General features: G+C 34.8%; 2 protein-coding genes across 4 annotated transcripts; one reads left to right on the plus strand and one right to left on the minus strand.

Annotated features, from left to right (window-relative positions):
- Window positions 1-1,934: 1,934 nt before the first annotated feature.
- On the plus strand, window positions 1,935-15,768 carry LOC306875222 (RNA-binding protein FXR1-like). 2 transcript variants are annotated; one of them, XM_079425688.1, is made up of 17 exons: window positions 2,085-2,154; window positions 3,711-3,763; window positions 3,854-3,947; window positions 4,574-4,645; window positions 4,720-4,868; window positions 6,132-6,225; window positions 6,309-6,425; window positions 6,532-6,702; window positions 6,788-6,866; window positions 8,346-8,455; window positions 8,543-8,629; window positions 8,714-8,915; window positions 11,006-11,215; window positions 11,810-12,010; window positions 13,464-13,547; window positions 14,243-14,328; window positions 14,805-15,768. In XM_079425688.1, exons 1-17 carry the CDS (start codon window positions 2,104-2,106, stop codon window positions 14,949-14,951), a joined length of 2,007 nt encoding a protein of 668 aa, XP_079281814.1. In that variant the 5' UTR covers window positions 2,085-2,103; the 3' UTR covers window positions 14,952-15,768. The 2 variants fall into 2 exon arrangements, with proteins under 2 accessions (XP_079281815.1, XP_079281814.1); XM_079425689.1 differs by lacking the exon at window positions 13,464-13,547 and having other exon boundaries at window positions 1,935-2,154.
- Window positions 14,991-19,125, minus strand: LOC306875223 (mitochondrial import inner membrane translocase subunit TIM14-like). Of its 2 annotated transcripts, none has more exons than XM_079425690.1 (7): window positions 19,002-19,125; window positions 18,517-18,568; window positions 18,342-18,412; window positions 18,173-18,252; window positions 16,380-16,450; window positions 16,179-16,284; window positions 14,991-15,915 (listed from the first exon to the last, which is right to left on the minus strand). In XM_079425690.1, exons 1-6 carry the CDS (start codon window positions 19,002-19,004, stop codon window positions 16,214-16,216), a joined length of 348 nt encoding a protein of 115 aa, XP_079281816.1. In that variant the 5' UTR covers window positions 19,005-19,125; the 3' UTR covers window positions 14,991-15,915; window positions 16,179-16,213. The 2 variants fall into 2 exon arrangements, with proteins under 2 accessions (XP_079281816.1, XP_079281817.1); XM_079425691.1 differs by having other exon boundaries at window positions 15,865-15,915; window positions 18,357-18,412; window positions 19,002-19,116.
- Between the last annotated feature and the right edge of the window lie 423 nt (window positions 19,126-19,548).

The raw sequence follows: 19,548 nt of genomic DNA on the forward strand, positions 1-19,548 counted from the left end.
ACGACTTCCCCATATACAGTATTTACCTTATAATAACACACCGTATATGCTAAATATTACAAATATGAACCATTTTCTTAGGGTCAATGAAAATTACTAACTTAATATGCCTTTCACAATGACCATAATGTTTAATCCGTTAAATAAAAAAAAATATAACAAATGAATTTATATCCAAAACACAGGCTAAACTTTAAGTGTATTTTGTTAGGATTACCCATAACTCTGTTACTTTGCCTTTATGAAAATTAACCATGCTTTTATTATAGTAAAAGTGTAGTAACCAAGGCTTTTTGGTGTATTGATAACCCATTTGTATAACCACAGTTTTACTACAAATACCATGGTTAAACTATGGTTAGTTTAGCAAAACCATGGTTAATTTGTGGTTACCATGGTTTTTTGGTTTTATTTGTTGCAAAACCATGGTTATTTTTTTCGTAAGGGTGATTCAGATTTGCGATTCACGAAACAAATCACATTAATCATTTAGGCAGTTTGAACCAATTTCAAAATGTAGTGAAAGTAAAAGTAAAAAACAAAACAAAAACAAAAGTACTGTGCAAATACGTTTGTTTGTACTTGTTCACTATACATCACCTCAGGCTGCAGTACTGTATGTAGTATGAAGGAGTTCCTCAGGGTTCACTGCTGAGCCCTGTAGAGTTCTAGAACTTTACCCAGCATCCTCTTCGCGCTCAACATGTATTAACACACCGTATCCACTAAATACTATAGCTATTAAACTATTTATTGTTATGATTTTAAATCTGTATTTAAACTCAGAGCGATCTCAAACTAAAAAGATGTGCTAAAGTCTAATTTTGTGGTGTCAGCGCTTTAAATTTTTTTTTTTATAATCTTAATTCAAGTGATGAAGGATTGTGAAAGCTTGACAGTAATCAGTATTGAGTACTACTGAAAGATTAACCCTGCTTGCTTTAAAGGTTTCAAAATGATTGACAGCTTAGAAAAAAATAGAAAAGTAATCAAATGTAATCAGTTACATTACTTTAATGAAGTAATTGAAATAGGACTTATTACATATTAAATAGGGTAACTTGTAATCTGTAACCTGGAATTACATTTCCAAAGTAACCTTCCCAACACTGCCATTATAGTAACCATGGTTTTTTGGTTTTATTTGTACGGTTATTTTTCATAAGGGTGATTCAGATTTGCGATTCACAAAACAAATCAAATGAATTATTTAGGCAGTTTGAACCATTTTCAAAATGTAGTGAAAGTAAAAGTAAAAAAACAAACAAAAGTACTGTGCAAATACGTTTGTTTGTACTTGTTCACTATACATCACCTCAGGCTGCAGTACTGTATGTAGTATGAAGGAGTTCCTCAGGGTTCACTGCTGAGCCCTGTAGAGTTCTAGAACTTTACCCAGCATCCTCTTCGCGCTCAACATGTATTAACACACCGTATCCACTAAATACTATAGCTATTAAACTATTTATTGTTATGATTTTAAATCTGTATTTAAACTCAGAGCGATCTCAAACTAAAAAATGTGCTAAAGTCTAATTTTGTGGTGTCAGCGCTTTAAATTTTTTTTTTAATAATCTTAATTCAAGTGATGAAGGATTGTGAAAGCTTGACAGTAATCAGTATTGAGTACTACTGAAATATTAACCCTGCTTGCTTTAAATGTTTCAAAATGATTGACAGCTTAGAATTTTTTTTGAAAAGTAATCAAATGTAATCAGTTACATTACTTTAATGAAGTAATTGAAATAGGACTTATTACATTTGGAATTAAATTTCCAAAGTAACCTTCCCAACACTGCATTATAGTAATCATGGTTTTTTGGTTTTATTTGTACGGTTATTTTTCATAAGGGTGATTCAGATTTGCGATTCACAAAACAAATCAAATGAATTATTTAGGCAGTTTGAACCATTTTCAAAATGTAGTGAAAGTAAAAGTAAAAAAACAAACAAAAGTACTGTTCAAATACGTTTGTTTGTACTTGTTCACTATACATCACCTCAGGCTGCAGTACTGTATGTAGTATGAAGGAGTTCCTCAGGGTTCACTGCTGAGCCCTGTAGAGTTCTAGAACTTTACCCAGCATCCTCTTCGCGCTCAACATGGAGGAACTGACGGTGGAGGTCCTTGGCTCCAATGGAGCTTATTATAAGGTAAATACACGATTTTACCCCATTCTTTTTTACTATACACACGCATGTGTCGCTTAAGACAGCGAGGATGACAAAACCTTTAAGAAAATATTGGAAAACGAGCTACATCCTGTACTTTTGACGCGTATAAATATTGCTCGACTCTGGCTGTTAGCCGTTAGCCGGTTAGCAGCTGCGCGAGGATGATATTTAAATAAGAAAATATTACTTCATCCAGTGCTAACGTTTACTTAACCTCGACTAGAAATACAAAAGTGGTTTGTTTGAGGAGAAAACGAGTTTCAAGGTCAGAATAACTGACTTTTGGTTTCAGTTTGTTTATCTGCTAACGTTAAGTTGTATTGAATATTATTCAGGCGTTCGGTTAAATGTCATTTTTCAACGATTTATAAGAACAGAACCACAATGAATGTTTAGATATAAGCTAATAATACTTCAATACTAAAATAAACACCAGTAATTGGGCATTGTTGTTCATTACAAACATGCTATCGGTCATATTCGTTGGTTTTACTATCATTATAGAGAAGCTCATATAACCTATTTACCATTGAGAACCATTTGTAATTGAAACAAGCTGTTTAGTGGCACAAGAGAGATTGATATGTGTTTCAGTTGACGCCAGGAAGCTCATATTCATAATTTAAGGTGTGGTCAGAAATGATATGCATCTTGTATTCAAAGTCCATATTTTGATTCTCTCAAGAAGTTGTGTGTCTGTAGTTTGGTATTGTGTAGTACTTCCTCAATACATCATGCATGAATCTATAGCTTTCTACATAGAGTAGGCTGTATATTAATAAACACAAGAGCCAGTTTGAAAGTCTAATTGAAGTTATTACTCCATCTCAATGCACGTCAGCTGTTCATTTTCCATCTGCAGCTGTCATTCAGCGCAGCAGATATTTTAACGCCGGTCTATTTTGAGATGAGGTATAAGAGATACCAACTTCCATTTTGGAGTCAGTTGCCATTGAGAGGCAGCGCTGACCGCCTAGTATTGAAGTATCAGTTTATTTTATATTATAGCTAATTGATTTAATATTTGATTGAGCACACTGAACAAAATAACAATCCCTTTTGAAACACATTTTAATGTGTTGTATGTATAATAACCACACTTCATATAAACAAGCTTTCTGACATATTCATATATTAAACCAGGATGACAATTTTTATTTTAGCTTTATTTCAATTAACAAAAAATATTTATATATATATATATATATATTAGTTTTAGCTAACGCTGTTTTGCCCAGAAAATGTAGTATTTAGAGTAAATTAGTCAATTTAGAAAATTTAGCATTAGTGGATTCTCACACACTTGATGAAGCTTTTATAAATATATTATTATTTTTATGACTAATATACTTTGAGTTCACGATAATCATAATAGTTTTAGTTAACGATAGTAGTCCTGTTTCACACAGCAAATTCGCAACTTGTATGATCGCATTAGTGGATTCACTTTTTAATAAAACTTCAAAATCATTTTATCGGTTAACATGCTTGTTTACATTTATTTTAATAACTAAAACTACATCTCATTATTCCAGGGCTTTGTCAAAGACGTTCAAGACGACTCGCTCTCCGTTTCGTTTGAAAACAAGTGAGTAGAAGCTAATAGTTTCCAATCATGACATTAATGCTTTTTAAACGAGCTTTAATGAGCATTAATATATGAAAATGATTTTATCAGCTGGCAACCTGAAAGACAAGTTCCCTTCAGCGATGTGCGGTTACCACCTCCTGCTGATGGCAAAAAGGAGATCACCGAAGGAGAAGAAGTAGAGGTGAAGTGAAATATGTTTATTAGTAGTATCGCACAGCCTTTCACAGCTAGAAGCTCTTAAAACTCTTTTATGAAGTGAACTCACTTAAAGACTTTAGTATAATTTTGCCAGAATTTTTTTTTTTTATCATATGTGACCCTGGACCACAAAATCAATCATCTTTTTTAAAAATTGAATAAATAAGCTTTCCATTGATGTAAGGTTTGTTATGATAGGACAATATTTGGCTGAGATACAACTATTTGAAAATCTGGAATCTGAGGGTGCAAAAAAATCGCCTTTAAAGTTGTCCAAATGAAGTTCTTAGCAATGCATATTACTAATCAAAAATGAAGTTTTGATATATTTACAGAACAAAATTTACAAAATATCTTAATGGAACACTTTACGTAATATCATAATGATTTTTGGCATAAAAACAAAATCGATAATTTTGACCCATGCAATATATTGTTGGCTATTGCTACAAATACTACTTAATCTGGTTTTGGGGTCACATATGTTAATGTAAAAAATCTTGTGTAATATAACTTTGTTTGCTGGTTTGTATTGTATTTGTTATACTTGTATTTCATAAAAAATATACTGCTACTATAAGCTCTTAACGTGTGGTGTTCTGTGTTCAGATTTACTCTCGAGCGAACGAGCAGGAGCCCTGCGGCTGGTGGCTGGCTAAAGTGCGCATGATGAAAGGAGACGTGAGTGTGACACGGCTGAACTTCCTGTTTCTCCAGAAGAGCTCCGAGTTCACTTTCACTTTTGTTTCCTGCAGTTCTACGTTATCGAGTACGCCGCATGTGACGCAACCTACAACGAGATCGTAACGTTCGAGCGTCTCCGCCCGGTCAACCGCAGTAAAGCTGTGACGAAGAACACGTTCTTTAAGTGCACCGTTCCTGTACCAGATGATCTCAGAGCAGCGTGAGTACAGGCCTCAGTATAACACAAATATTACTGTTATTAATATAAGTAATAATTTAGACAGCCACAGCTAACTCATACTTAATGAGGTGCATCCTTATATTACAAATATAAAATATTTTATATAAAAAAGTTACTATAAAAAAAACAAATTCTTTGAATTGGTAAATAAACTTGTAAATGTTTGAATTAGTTTTTATTTTTATATTTTCTCATAATGTAGTTTCTATTTAGGTCAAATTTATTTCTACTTAACTTTAAGTTGTTTCCAGTTATTTTCAAGTCTAAGTTAATAATAATAATAATAAAAAAATAAATAATAAATTTTGTTTTATTAACTCTTCCATATTTTTAGATATAAACTAGTGTTGTCAAATGATTAATCGCATCCAAAATAAGTTTTTGTTTACATAATATATCTGTGTGTACTGTGTATATTTATTATGTATATATAAATACACACACATACAGTATATATTTTTCAAATTCTTACATGTATTTATATGATTTATATTACAGATAAATATAGTTAATATATAAACATATTTTTCTTAAATATATACATGTATGTGTGTGTGTGTGTTTATATATACATAATAAATATTCACAGTAAACACACACATATATTATGTAAACAACCTTTTTTGGATGCGATTAATCGATTGACAGCACTAATATAAACACATACACACACAATGTATAATTTATACATAATTTCACACATTTAATTAAGAATTTGATCAAATTTATTAGCTTATAAATTGTAAAAACAAAAGTTTTTTCTTTCTCTTTGAAGCATTATAATATTTTGTGAATTTTTTTTTTAAGATTTTCTACTTGCGTCCATTAAACAAAAATGGCTGTTAGAGCCACAGCCTTGAGCAGTGAGCTCATTTCCTGATCCTCTCCCATTGTTTCCTGTCCCCTCCCATAGTGTGTGTAAATAAAGACAAAAAGGCCAAAAATATAACTTAAAATCATAAAAAAAAATACTGTGTTGCAGTAATGAGGATCACCACCGAGAATGAGCAAAAAGCAAAACGTCTTAATGACAATTGTCAATTTGGGTATGAAAATGTGCTTAATTATCTATTGCAAAAACAAAAAAAATGATATTTAAAATGTAATTAAATAAATAAAATATTTTATATATATATTATTTTTCCCTATTTGATCTTGTTGCAAATTGTCATATTTATCATTCAATTGTTTGCATCAGTTTTGGTTAAAACCATGCACTCATTTCTTTTTTGCCCGTGTTAGATGTGAGAACGAACAAGCCCACAAGGAGTTCAAAAAGGCAGTCGGAGCCATTCGGATTGTTTACAGCCCGGAGCATAGTGAACTGACTGTATTGGTGAGTCCCAGTTAACCTCAGCACTTCTGCTAGTAGATTTAAACATGACATAATCTTGATCAACATGATGTTCCCCAACACAGTCCATGAACGAAGCCACCGTCAACCGCGTCTCCCTGCTGAGTGACATGCATTTACGCAGCATCCGCACCAAACTCCTGCTCATGTCCCGCAACGAGGAGGCCACCAAGCATCTGGAGGTAAATCCGCTCTCTCCATCCGGTTTTCTTGATTATTAATGTGGGATGTGTGTGGCTCAGAGAGTATTAACCCGAGGATGAAATGTGAATACCTCTGTGGTTGTAGAGTACGAAGCAGCTGGCCTCGGCGTTTCAGGACGAGTTCACTGTGAGAGAGGACCTCATGGGTCTCGCCATCGGAAGCCACGGCAGTAACATTCAGCAAGCCAGAAAGGTGCCAGGAGTGACCGCCATCGAGCTGGACGAGGAGACGGGAATCTTCAGGGTTTACGGAGAGGTGCGTCAGCTTTCTGTGAACACTTTATTACATTATACAGCTTCTCTGTAATGGATACAGTGTATTCTCAAATGTTACATTGCAGACTGTTGAGGCCGTACAGAAAGCAAGGAATTATCTGGAGTTTCTGGAAGATTCGGTGCAGATTCCTCGCAATCTTGTTGGTATGTATTTTTTTTCGTTTAGAAAGTTTGTATGAAGTCGAATGTAAAAGATTTAGCTTATTTTAGCATTATTTAATTTGATTTAACTTTGTTTCAGCTTTTATTTTAATATTAGTTTTACTTTTTTTTTTTTTTTTTGGGTCATTTACAAATTTTTATTTCAAGTTTAGTAATTTCAACAAACCTATTTCAGTTAGTTTCCAAGGCAAAGTTTCTAATTTCTTCTTCTTATTATTAAAGTTTTTCTTATGATATTTATTTAATTTATTTTTTTTGTTTAACAGTAACATCATTTTAGTGCTACAGGAAATTTCTCGCAACAGGAGAAAAAAAAAAATACAACTTTGCAAAACTATTTTTATTATTATTTCTGTTGTTTTTGCTTTGTTTTTTGTTTTTTCATTAATTTATTTTTCATGTTTAGTTGTTTTAATATTTCAACAAACTTATTTCAGTTAGTTGCCAAGGCAAAAATTCAAATGTTGTTTTTTGTTATTTTTTGATATTTATATTTTGCTTTATTTTAGCTTTATGATTTTTTTTTGTTTGTTTTAACAGTGACAACACTTAGTGCAACAGGACATTTTTTGCAACAGGATAAAAAAACTAAAACTATTTATTATTATGATTATTATTAATAAAATATTTGTATTGTTTGATTTTTGTTTATTTATTTATATTTTATTAATATTTAATATTTCAACAAACTTATTTCAGTTAGTTGCCAAGGCAAAAATTCAAATGTTATTTTTTGATATTTATATTTTGCTTTATTTTAGCTTTATGATTTTTTTTGTTTGTTTTAACAGTGACAACACTTAGTGCAACAGGACATTTTTTGCAACAGGATAAAAAAAACTAAAACTATTTATTATTATGATTATTATTAATAAAATATTTGTATTGTTTGATTTTTGTTTATTTATTTATATTTTATTAATATTTAATATTTCAACAAACTTATTTCAGTTAGTTGCCAAGGCAAAAATTCAAATGTTGTTTTTTGTTATTTTTTGATATTTATATTTTGCTTTATTTTAGCTTTATGATTTTTTTTGTTTGTTTTAACAGTGACAACACTTAGTGCAACAGGACATTTTTTGCAACAGGATAAAAAAAACTAAAACTATTTATTATTATGATTATTATTAATAAAATATTTGTATTGTTTGATTTTTGTTTATTTATTTATATTTTATTAATATTTAATATTCCAACAAACTTATTTCTGTTAGTTGCCAAGGCAAACTTCTAATTTAAGTCTATTTTAAAGTTTAAATTTCTAAAATTATAAATTGTCTAATTTAATTAGCAACAGGAGTTCACTAGCAAAACGTGAGAACGTGATTATTTTGTAAGAGACTATAAATGTTTGCACAAAAGCATTAAAATAAATTTTTGATTACATTGTTAATGTCCTGTTGACTTTACCTGGCAAAATGATGTTAACAGATCATTTGTCAAATTTTCTTTTTGTAGGGAAGGTTATTGGAAAAAATGGCAAGGTTATCCAGGAGATGGTGGATAAATCTGGTGTGGTGAGAGTGCGCATTGAAGGCGACAATGACAACAAACTCCCCCGACAGGAAGTAAGACACCTGAAAGTAGCACAAAAAGCAAGCCAGATACACACACACACGCATCCAATAATGCATTTTATTCTTTGTTTTTAATAGGGAATGGTGCCATTTACATTTGTTGGTACGAAGGAGAGTATCAGCAATGTACAGGTCCTACTGGAATACCATATTTCTTACCTAAACGTGAGTTTCAGAAACGCAGCAGCCGTGGTGCTGTAAGGCCGCTGATGTGTTTGAGAAACTCAAGCGCTTGTTTGTGTTGCGCAGGAGGTGGAACAGCTGCGACTGGAGCGGCTGCAGATTGACGAGCAGCTGCGTCAGATCGGGATGGGCTACAGGCCTGTCCCAAACCGACCCGCCGATAAGGACAAGGGCTTCGCCACTGAAGAGAGCACCAACACCCATATCAACCGCTCCTACACCGCCAGGGGCCGTGGCCGCCGGGGGCCCGGATACACGTCCGGCTACGGTAGGGCTTCTGTTTCAAATCTGTCCTATACATACACGTCAGATATCGTGTGTATATATTAGGGTGTGAACCTACACTGGTCTCACGGTTCGATTGCGATTATCATGCCATCGATTTGGTTCAATTCGATATCACGATGCATTGACGATGCACTGTATCCTCAATTTTAAAATTTACTTCATGTATACAATTTTGTCAAAAAATACAAGCAGTCAGATATATGAACTGAACCTTTAATTTTACCTGCTCAAAGAAAACACGCTTCTTGAATGTATCAAACTAAATAAGTCTGGGCACAGAAGACAACAGGAGCATTTAGAACAAATACACAAAAGTAAATACTAAGTATTTGGCACTGACAGGAGTTCACAACTCAGGGTGAAAACGGCTGACGTGGTTTTTCCCTGCATATTTTATTTGTGCGAGACATGATTTACACGCAGCGTGTCTTCTCCAGGTCGCATTTACCAGGTTGTTCATAAAAGCCGAAATGTGCTCAGATGTCAGCTTTTGAAGTAGTTGGAGCATTTTTAATTGTGCGCACTCACGTCTCGCCTCCCTCCGTGAGTGTATGCTCCCGCGACAAAGCACATATGCAACAAATGATGCAGAAAAGCGCCAGTATGTTATAATCTGTTATGGCCTATTACTCAACCTATACTGAATCGTCCTCGTTTGCATCGCGATGCACCGTAGAAACGATTAATGTCGACACCCCTAATAAATAAATATATAGTGGCGGGAACAGCAAACGACAGACACAGTGGGTGTGGCTTCAGGCCTCAGAGGCTTTTATTAAACCGAAATAATAAAATAAAGTGTCCAAAATAAACAGGGGATCTGGTGTCCTCGTCGTACTGCGGGGTTTGTGAAGGAGGGCAGTGTTCTGGAAGTAAGGGTCCAGGTAAGGGGCGGAGTCCGGCGGCCGCACGCGCTCCCCTCTGAGGTCCGGGGCGCAAGGGACGGTGGCTTCTCCAGCAGCTTCGTTTACCTCTAGGTCCACGGCACTCGACGGGACTAGTCGGCCCGGCATCCTGGCCCGACGGCCGTATCACGGGTGCGGTTTTACGTCACTATTTAGCAATAGAGTCCCTCTATTGCTAAATAGGCCCCAGCGACTTAAGACTGGTTTTGTGGTCCAGGGTCACATACATATATGTATGTGGAAGAATATTCAGGCCAATTTTCAAAAGGAATTGCAAATTGTACATTGTGTTTTCCATATGTGGATGCATAAATTGTAACATAATCCAAATGCAATTGCAAATCTTGCATTACCTTTTGTTTTCGCTTTTGCAAATGCACAAAATTTTAAATAAAAAAGCAGTCCATTTGCAGCTGTATTTCCCATGTCTGTCTACACGGCATGACGCGCTCTGTTACTGATTAAAATAGAGGAATTTAATATATAATGTAATGTAATTTAATATAATATATAAAATATTATATATTAATATTAAAAAATATATAATAATAAAAAGCATTCGGTAATGGTGAATATTGACCGATTACTTCAATTACCATTGTTCAAATCATTCGGCAAGGTGGGAGTGACGTCATCTCCCAATACAAACACGCCCCATACTATAGTCCCGCCCCTGACATTGATCGACAGCTTTCATTGTAGACATTGGAAATTCAAATGCCAAAGGAATTGCGATTCCATTTGAGTTTTGACACCTTACATGCACGACGCAGAGAGAGTGAAATACCAGACGTGGTAATTAATATTGCTATTTAAATATGACAGGCTCATAAATGGTAAGACATGGGAAATACAGTTGCAAATGGACTTTGCTTTTTCATTTAAAATTTGGCAGTCACTGTGCGTTCGTGGAAGCAAAAATGCAAATGCAAACAGTTATTCAAGATTTGCAATTGCGTAAGGGTTATGTCACAATTTATGCGTCCACATTCCTTTTGAAAATTGCCCTAAATAATCTTCCATTTTATGACATATCCATTTATGACCTATAAGCCAATCAGGAAACGGTATTTTGCCGATAATTAAAACAATTTAAATATCGGCCGATATATCGGTCGACCACTAATGTATATGACATCGTATATCAAATGTTTTTCCTGCACAGGCACTAACTCCGAGCACTCGTACGCCTCGGAGACCGACTCTGAGCGCAAGGAAGAGCTGAGCGACTGGTCCATGGCAGGAGAGGAGCCCGAGCGCAACCCTAGACAGCAGAGGGACAGCAGGAGGAGAGCGGGAGAGGGCCGGGGACGCGGAGGACCTGGGGGTAGAGGCCGCGGCTCAGGAAGAGGGGCATCCAACTCCATTAGCTCTGGTATGCTGGCTCCCATAAGACCATAAGATTTATGCTTTATGGAGGAGAAAAAAGGACTTTTATGGCCATGATTTAAAAATTTAGTCCCTCATTTTAGTTCAATTGTGGCTCTAAAAATAGTACAACATGGCCATGATTTACAAGTTATGTCGTGGTAACAATTTAACTAAATTGAAGAAACATGTTAATATAAAACGTTTCTAGAAATTGATAAGTTGAGAGAACGACTTCTTAATTTGTAGCCATGTTAACCTTTTTGTTTTCTTCTATGTGATGAATGGGGCTCTGTAATGTTTGAATATGTCTATGTATATTGGATGAGTATATAGTATATTTTATTGTTTCAAAGCAGTATTTTATATTTATGCATTTTTGTAAAATAAAATAATTTGATAAAAATGAAATATGAGTATTTGATAGCATCTGTATTTTAAAATCAAATTTACGAAATTGTTAAAAAAATGTAAAAGTTTTACACAGGCAAGCACCTTACAGATGTTTTCAAATCTAGTTGCTCTGTAATTTTGTTTTGTTTTTTGTTCTTGCATGTTGCATTGCCCAGTAAATACTTGTAGTTCCTGTCTTTCATGTCAGTCCTGAACGATCCAGATGGAAACCCGTACAGTCTGTTAGACAACACCGAGACAGATCAGACTGCAGACACAGATGCCAGTGACTCCCAGATGAACACCACCCGCCGCAGACGCTCTCGTCGTCGCCGCACAGATGAAGACACCACAATCATGGACAGCATGAGCGAGTCCGACAACACCTCCCTCAGCGAGAACGGCCTCAGTGAGCACTAAACCTGCAGGATGCTTCCCATCTAAAATAAAATCTAGAAACAAATGCAGTACACAAATTATATCTGTTTAAGGTTTATTTATAATAATTAAATTGGAAATAATATTACAGAAAACAGTAGGCTTATTTAAAAATATATCACCTGTATGTATTTTAGAATTTTTGTCTATTTTTGTCTCTTTTATAACCTTTTGTTAATTGTATACCTTTTATAATTTATAGAGATCGTCATGGAAAAATAGCTTTGATGCTGGCATGGGGTTTAAAAAATAAATACATAAAAATTTACTTGGTGTCCACAGCGAACAGGTAGAATTCTGCAGGAACACTTTCTCTTTCTACTCAAAAAAAAAATGAATTTATAAAAAAAAAAAAAAAAAAAAATCTAACTACAACATGATTCAAGTAATTTGTTCTTTATTAACCCTCTAGTTAAAGAGAATTCTATTCCAAGTGCACCACACATGATGTCAACAAATGTTAAACAATATTCTATATATATATATATATATATACAACTACATCTTGTGCAAACTTATCTTATGCATATTATGTGTTCAGAAATAATACAAGGAAAATGCTTTTAAAAAATCTATTTCAAATTCAGAATGACTGAAGGGATAACACCAGTAGACAATTATTAACTATAAATGCTCTGTAAAACCAATGAACAGCAGCTTTCAGCCTGTCACCATGATGCAAACATGAAATATCAGACATACAGTAGTAGTTACAAGTTTTTTTTATTCGATTGCGCTCCTTTTCCTATGTAAACATGGACGCGTTTGACTTGCGCTCTTGCAGCGTCTCATGCTTGAAACGGCAGTCTAAAAACGCAGCGCTCAAGTTAAAAGAAGTTCACTCCCATCTCCTTGCATGTTTTTCCTGTTCCATCTGTCAACACAAAAGTGCATTCTGTGTGAATGGCGTCTAGCGATATGAGTGGTTAATCACGTGCACTGACATGCGGTTGGATCGTTCTTTTCTTTTTACTGTTATCATTGGAGTATTGTCAACGTGTCTAATTCTAACGTTTGGTAATATTTCTATTCAAAAATCACAATTCCTCGATTTCTAAAAAATTTAATTGTGGCAAAACATTAAATTCTAATTTATCGATTAAAAACCGCTCAGCCTTAATATATAGTTGCAGATCAAAAGATTTTTATTGGCTTCATTTAGTTGGGAATAATAACATTGAAAGAAATTCCACAAACTGCGACCAGCTCGAATGGCTTTTTCCAAAACGTCTGTCAGTATTTAAGTTCAGGCTTTCCACCGGTCTCCTGTAGCTCAAATAGTAGAGCATGGCGCTAGTAACGCCAAGGTCATGGGTTCGACTCCCAGGGAAAGCAAGAGCTGATAAAATGTAAAAACTGTAAGTTGAATGCAATGTAAGTCGCTTTGGATAAAAGCGTCTGCTAAATGCATAAATGTCTTGTAGATGATGCTGAAGCTAAACCACAGCGGCGTAATCGCAGCCGTCGACGCCGTTTCCGGCCTCCTGAGGAGAGGCAGCCAAGTACCGGTATGAATTAACACTGGGTTTGTGTTCAAGCGAGTGCTAGTCCAAACTACATGGCACTGACCGCCTGGAATAACATCAGGACTTCAAACTAAACCGTTTGCTTTCATTATTTTACAAAAGCGCGTTTTGTTGTTGTTGTGAGTGCACACAAATAAACGTAGAGTCTTTACAGTTTTGAAATGTATTACTCTTATCTGCATGAGCAAATATGAGGGAGTATTTTAAGAGCAAGTGAGTGCACCGGCGCCTCCATCTGTCCTGCAGTGAGCGCCACTGTTCAGTTTCTACACGCCACACAGACACTTCAATAGCGCACATTTCTCTAGGTTAAGATTAACGTTGCTAATACTTAAATATTTCAGATGATAAGCCATATTTGAGGTCGATGAATGATAGGCGAGCATTTGGATGTCCTGCGTAAAGCGGGCTATTGTTATTTCTTATTTTCAGGTATTGGTTACATTTATTGTTATTTTAGTGAAATAACATCTAAAAGTTATGTTCATCTGGAACGTATGAATTTAAACCTTTTTTACACAATTGCAAATAACATTGTTTTTAATGCAGTAAGTATTCATTTGCATGGTGTATGTAAATGCATGTAGGTCTGTTACCTCAAAAGTATCACAAAACGTATCATAAAACGTGCAATCTTTTTTGAGTTTTTGCTAATGAAATCATGACATCTCTTGCAGTTACTGTGGCGGACTACATATCACGAGCTGAATCTGAGAGCAGACAGAGAAACCCAAGAGATCTGAGGAAGAACAAAAAGGACATGGTGACTCCATATTTCTTATTTTATGTATCTCTGTGATTAAAAAAAATACATAGACAAAAAAACGTAAAGACTGTCAAAAGTGGTCAAAATGGAAAATATAAAAAAGAACGAATTTAAAACAATTGTATTAAACTAGAAATAATAAATTGAATTCAAAATAATAGCATCTCAGTCAAAGTAACACTGGTTATAAAACCATTTGCTTTATTACAGTTTTAACAAAGGTTTAGTTTCACAATATCACTTATTATCAGTTATCTACTATAGTGTTGCCTAAAATGTTTTTTTTTTAATATTGCATCGCTACTCTAAAGTTATATTGACCGGTTTCCCTCAGTCCTAAAAAACCACTTATTCAGTAATCACCACAAACAACTGGACTAGTCGTGGAAACTCATTGGTCAATGTGCTGTATTTAGATGAAAGCTAAGTGAAGAGCATGGCTTTTAATCACAGCTGTTTTCTGTCGTCTGCAGGGTCAAGTGGACTTCATATCGGAGCACAGCCCGACTGAAGCCGTCAGCAACGGCCCCTCCAAAGCAGACGATCAGAGCAAAACGCCACGAGCTTCTGCCGAGAACACACCCAAAGCCAAGCCAGCTGTCGTCAATGGAGTCTCCTAATCAGTTCGGTTTCTTTCTCCAAACTCATAACCTTTACGATTTTACAATAGTGCTTGTACGAGCTTGCCAAAGATAGACGTACGGACTTCCACATTCTCGATTGCACTTTTCAGTTCCTTTCAATATGGAACAGATAATTACAATGGAAGACAAAAAAAAAAAAAAAAAAGTCACTTGTGTTCCTGATCAGATGTTGTGCCTTCAGAGCGTAGTTTCAACATTATGTTGGCTGGCTATAGAGCAAACAAACAGAAAAACAACAGCAACAACTTGTCTGAATACAGAAAGACTCCCAGACATTCTTAGCTGCTTTTTGTTACGTTTTAATATGCAACCACTTCTTCACGATGGGTTATGGGAAAAAGAGGACGTTTTGCACTGAATAGTCATTTCTTAATAATGTTAGTCTGGAAACTGGTCTGCTAACTGTCCATTTTAAATGCTGTATGTACTTCCTGAATGATTGATTGGATTTCATCCTTTGCCTGTTGGGTTGTTGTAATAGTAGCAACCGGGACTGTTTTGCTAAAGGAGCCTTTTTTTGGGTTTATTTATTTTAAAATGTACAGTATTTAAAATTAACGACGCAGTGGTTTTTAACACTAAACTGCCTGAATTTAGCATGCAGATTACAAATTTGGATTACTGAAAGATCAATTTCCAGATGTTCTGTTCTGTAAACTACGTTCGTTAGTCCTTATGGGTTTTTTTTTAAAGATCATTCTGGTTGTTTGATGTGCAATATGTTTTGTATGCAGGTAGTTCATAAATAAACATTTGATCTTCCAGCCAGCCTTTCAAAGTTGGTGCATCCATTGTTTTGGTCTTTTCTGTCCAAACAAGGCTCGTGAATAATTCAGCTTTCCTGTGTGCTGAATGGTGAACGCTATTTGGCGAATTTTCAGGAATGTTACCACACGTTTAATTTTAATGCTGACTCCGCATTAGAGATTGGAACCGTACACTGAAAAAAAAAAAGAAAAAAGTTGGTGTAGAATTCAGTTTGAAAAAGTTCGTTTAGAAATTCTATTGCATTTCACAATTTTAAAAAACATGACCCACATTTGAGCTGAATTCAGACTAAATGTGATTTTTTTTTTTTTCATAAAAGGTACTGAATCTGATACAGGCCACATTCAGCTGTGGTGTAAATTGATGAATTTGCATACAAAAGGAGATCAGATCTAGATGACAAGATGTTTAATGATCACGAAAGAATTCAAGTACATCAGACAGGGCTCGTCCAAACATTTGATTAAGATCTATTTCTTCAACTGTCCATCAAGTAAATCTTTAGCCTCGTTGATTTTTGCTGCCAGATATGGGGATCCGCCTGCCGACGAAACACAAATAACACTGACAGCTCAGAGGAATTCAAATCCTGCAGGGACTTGTAGCTTTTCCATTTTATGAAACACGGAGTCTCACCTCGGTCAGGATGGTTTAAAATCATCAGTTTTCTGTGTGCCTCTCTGATCTTGTTTTTGTTAGCAGTAGGACTAAAGGAAAGAATGAAATTCGCATGGGTCAAACTTTGTCCCTTCTATTATACGATCATTTGGATTGGATTTATTAACATGTACATTAATGTGCTTCTGACTCCGAAAGCATATTAAAGGCCTGTTCACACCAGGGACGATAACTATAAAGTTCAAATAATCCTTCTAGTTCTAAGGGAATAGTTAAGCCCACTCCACAGCAGTAACAATAAAGACCTGTTCAAACCAAAAACTATAACTATTAGCATCCACCCCAATGCATGCTAACTTTACTATAAGAATGTGCTGCATTTATGTCATCTGCCGCTTTAAATGCTCAAGCTCTTAAAATCAGGTGGATTCTAATTGGCTGTCAATGTTTTTATAGTTCAGGGCAGATAACAACTGTAACGTGCTCTTATAATAAACAGGAAAATAAAATAGCATTTTGTGTGAATGGCCCCTAAGCAGATTTTAGAAAAGATGTAGCATAACAGGGTTGAAAAAACACTCAAATTTCAACTGTTAGCTGTACATTTTCCCTGATTTCAAATTAATGAGCATTACTAATAACTACACTGTAATATATTCTACACTCTTGTGTACTTTGAGGAAATGTAAAAGCCGTTAAGATTAAGCAGATTTGTTTAAATAAATGAAATGTGAAGTAACAGGGTTGAAAAACTCAACTTTCTGGTTTGTCAGATGTACGTTACAAATTACGTTATTAAAAACTACAATATAATATTCTACATTGTGTAAAAGGATGGAACTTGACAGTGACAATGTTTTAGAAATACATAAATGTGGTGTAACAGGAATGAATACTCATTTTCATCTCGTCAGCTGTGCATATCTGATTATATATCAATGACTTATTAAAAACAGCTACTCTGAGATATTCTACACTGTTGTGTAACAAGGTGGAACCAAATATAATAATGTACATGATGTGAAGTAAGATTAAGCAGATTTTAGATATAAATTATGAAAAGTGGAATAACAGGGTTGAAGAAAAATGTACCTTTCTTTTTCGACAGTTATATATTTCTTGAGTACAATTCAATAATTGAAAATAACTATATTGTGATATTCACTGTTGTGTAACGGGATGGAAGTGTAAATGATATAAAGATTAAGCAGATTGTATATATAAATTATGAAATGTGGAATAATAGGTTTGGAAGAAAAACAACCGCACTGTAATATATTTTAAAATGTTGTGTAACAGGAAGGAACCTAACATGGTGGAAATGTAAATGTAAAGTAAAAAGCAGATTTTATATACAAATTATGAAATGTGGAATAACAGGGTTGAAATAAAACCCAACAACAACCAGATTGTTATGTAACAGGGTGGAACCTAACATGGGGGAAATGAAGATGGTGTAAAATAAACAGCTGTAGTTCTGTGTTGTGTCAGGGTTAACGGCACTTCCTACAATTATGAAATTTAATATTCCTTTAAATTCTGACTAACAGGGTGGAAGTTTGTGCGAAACAAAGTACATTTTAACAGGGTGGAAAGCAGTACTGGGATCTAAAAAATGTTATACATTATTTCTATTTTTAATATATATTAAAGCACATGTATCGTCTGTAATTGTATTGAATATACCTTTAAATATGTGTATTATTTAGCGCAAATATAGGCTGTGTGTAAACTTAAAATGAGCAGTATTAGTGTATAACAAGAAATTTCTCTCAATTGACAAATACATAATTCGTGAAAACATAGACTACCTGATGCCAAGAATAAGGGCAGCTTCTCTCCTGGTCATCTTTGGATCAAAACCACCTCTGTAGTATCCGCTACCAAAAGCCTGCCACACAAATATAATTTGCGTTTGTTAAAATACAGTTGTATGAGTTTATTACGTATGGATTATATGATATGAAATATATAACTTGCAGATTTGGATGCTACCAGAGCTTGTTTCACTTGCGGCTCCATGTGTTTCAGAGCTTGCATTGCATAGCGACCTGCAAAAATGGAAACCATTAGAAAACAATCAGGCTTAATTAATCAACCGATGGAAATGTATCATGTTCCTGTGCAGATGTCTCATATTTTGTTGGACTCGTACCTGCAAACCCTGCTGCTGCCAGGGTAAGGCCCACAGCCACCATGGTACCTGCCTAAAACACATACAACAATAACCCTTGATTGTGCAATTTGCATTAATTGAGAGGCAATTTGCATTATTTAATGCAACCACACATCAGACACGTCAATCACAACACAGACGATTTCTCATCCACAGCATTGATTACATGGATCATAATCATATCTCTCAGTTCTCACAATTTACAGTGGCAGGCAATATTAAAACAGGTTTCATTTGAAGCTTCATGTTTTATATTGTGAAGCTGACATATAAACACATTTTGACATTCAAAACCCGTTTATTTATGTCAAATATTTACAAACACGAATGATTTGCTCAGTCAGTAACAGCACTGAAAGTCACTATCAGTTAGCAATGTGCTAATGCTACATCTAATTTGCTTCTAAATGACTTAATAAACGCAATGAAATCACGTCAGACTGTGTAAAAGCGGGGACACTTACCATATCCTCTGCTAAGATCCTGTGTTACGATCTTCTATACTCATAACTTTAATCATGACTGACTGCTAAATGTCAGGCACATGTGTTGTTGTTATGCTGACTTCTGAACTTCAGAGAGCGACCTGCCGCAAAACGAGCCAGCACGTCGCAAAGCCCGATCCGATGTCGTAAATCGTCAGTTGCAAAGAAGGTACAAGTTTTTTAGCGCTTCTTGGTTTGATGCTGTGCAGAAGTGTAAGGTAACCATAGTAACAGTACAAAATTATGACTATCTGATGGTGTTTATAAATGAAAAGCTGAGTTTGAAAAAGAAAACCTATTTGTACATAACATATAAACGTAATATAATGTAAGCCTAGACTTTATACTTGTCCTGAATAAGTGACATCATTTAAACAGACCAAATCTATTAACATATTGAGCACTATATTATGACCGAGTGCCATATTTAAAAAAATATATATATATAATATATAACATGCCTAAAATTCCCATTACTGTTATGCAAAAATCTCATTTTGATGAGTATAGTTAGGCAATATTAACA

The sequence above is a fragment of the Barbus barbus genome (genome assembly GCF_936440315.1).
Source record: "Barbus barbus genome assembly, chromosome: 9".
Lineage (NCBI taxonomy): Eukaryota > Metazoa > Chordata > Actinopteri > Cypriniformes > Cyprinidae > Barbus > Barbus barbus.

What these genes read in the sequence shown, in the direction of transcription:
- LOC306875222 (XM_079425688.1), top strand. Translation starts at nt 2,104, where the DNA reads ATGGAGGAACTGACGGTGGAGGTCCTTGGCTCCAATGGAGCTTATTAT. An exon ending in TCCGTTTCGTTTGAAAACAA is followed by an intron (nt 3,764 to 3,853) that starts GTGAGTAGAAGC and finishes TGATTTTATCAG; the next exon opens with CTGGCAACCTGAAAGACAAG. An exon ending in CCAGATGATCTCAGAGCAGC is followed by an intron (nt 4,869 to 6,131) that starts GTGAGTACAGGC and finishes TGCCCGTGTTAG; the next exon opens with ATGTGAGAACGAACAAGCCC.
- LOC306875223 (XM_079425690.1), bottom strand. An exon ending in CTCTGGTAGCATCCAAATCT is followed by an intron (nt 18,253 to 18,341) that starts GCAAGTTATATA and finishes TTTGTGTGGCAG; the next exon opens with GCTTTTGGTAGCGGATACTA. An exon ending in TTTAAACCATCCTGACCGAG is followed by an intron (nt 16,285 to 16,379) that starts GTGAGACTCCGT and finishes TTTCGTCGGCAG; the next exon opens with GCGGATCCCCATATCTGGCA.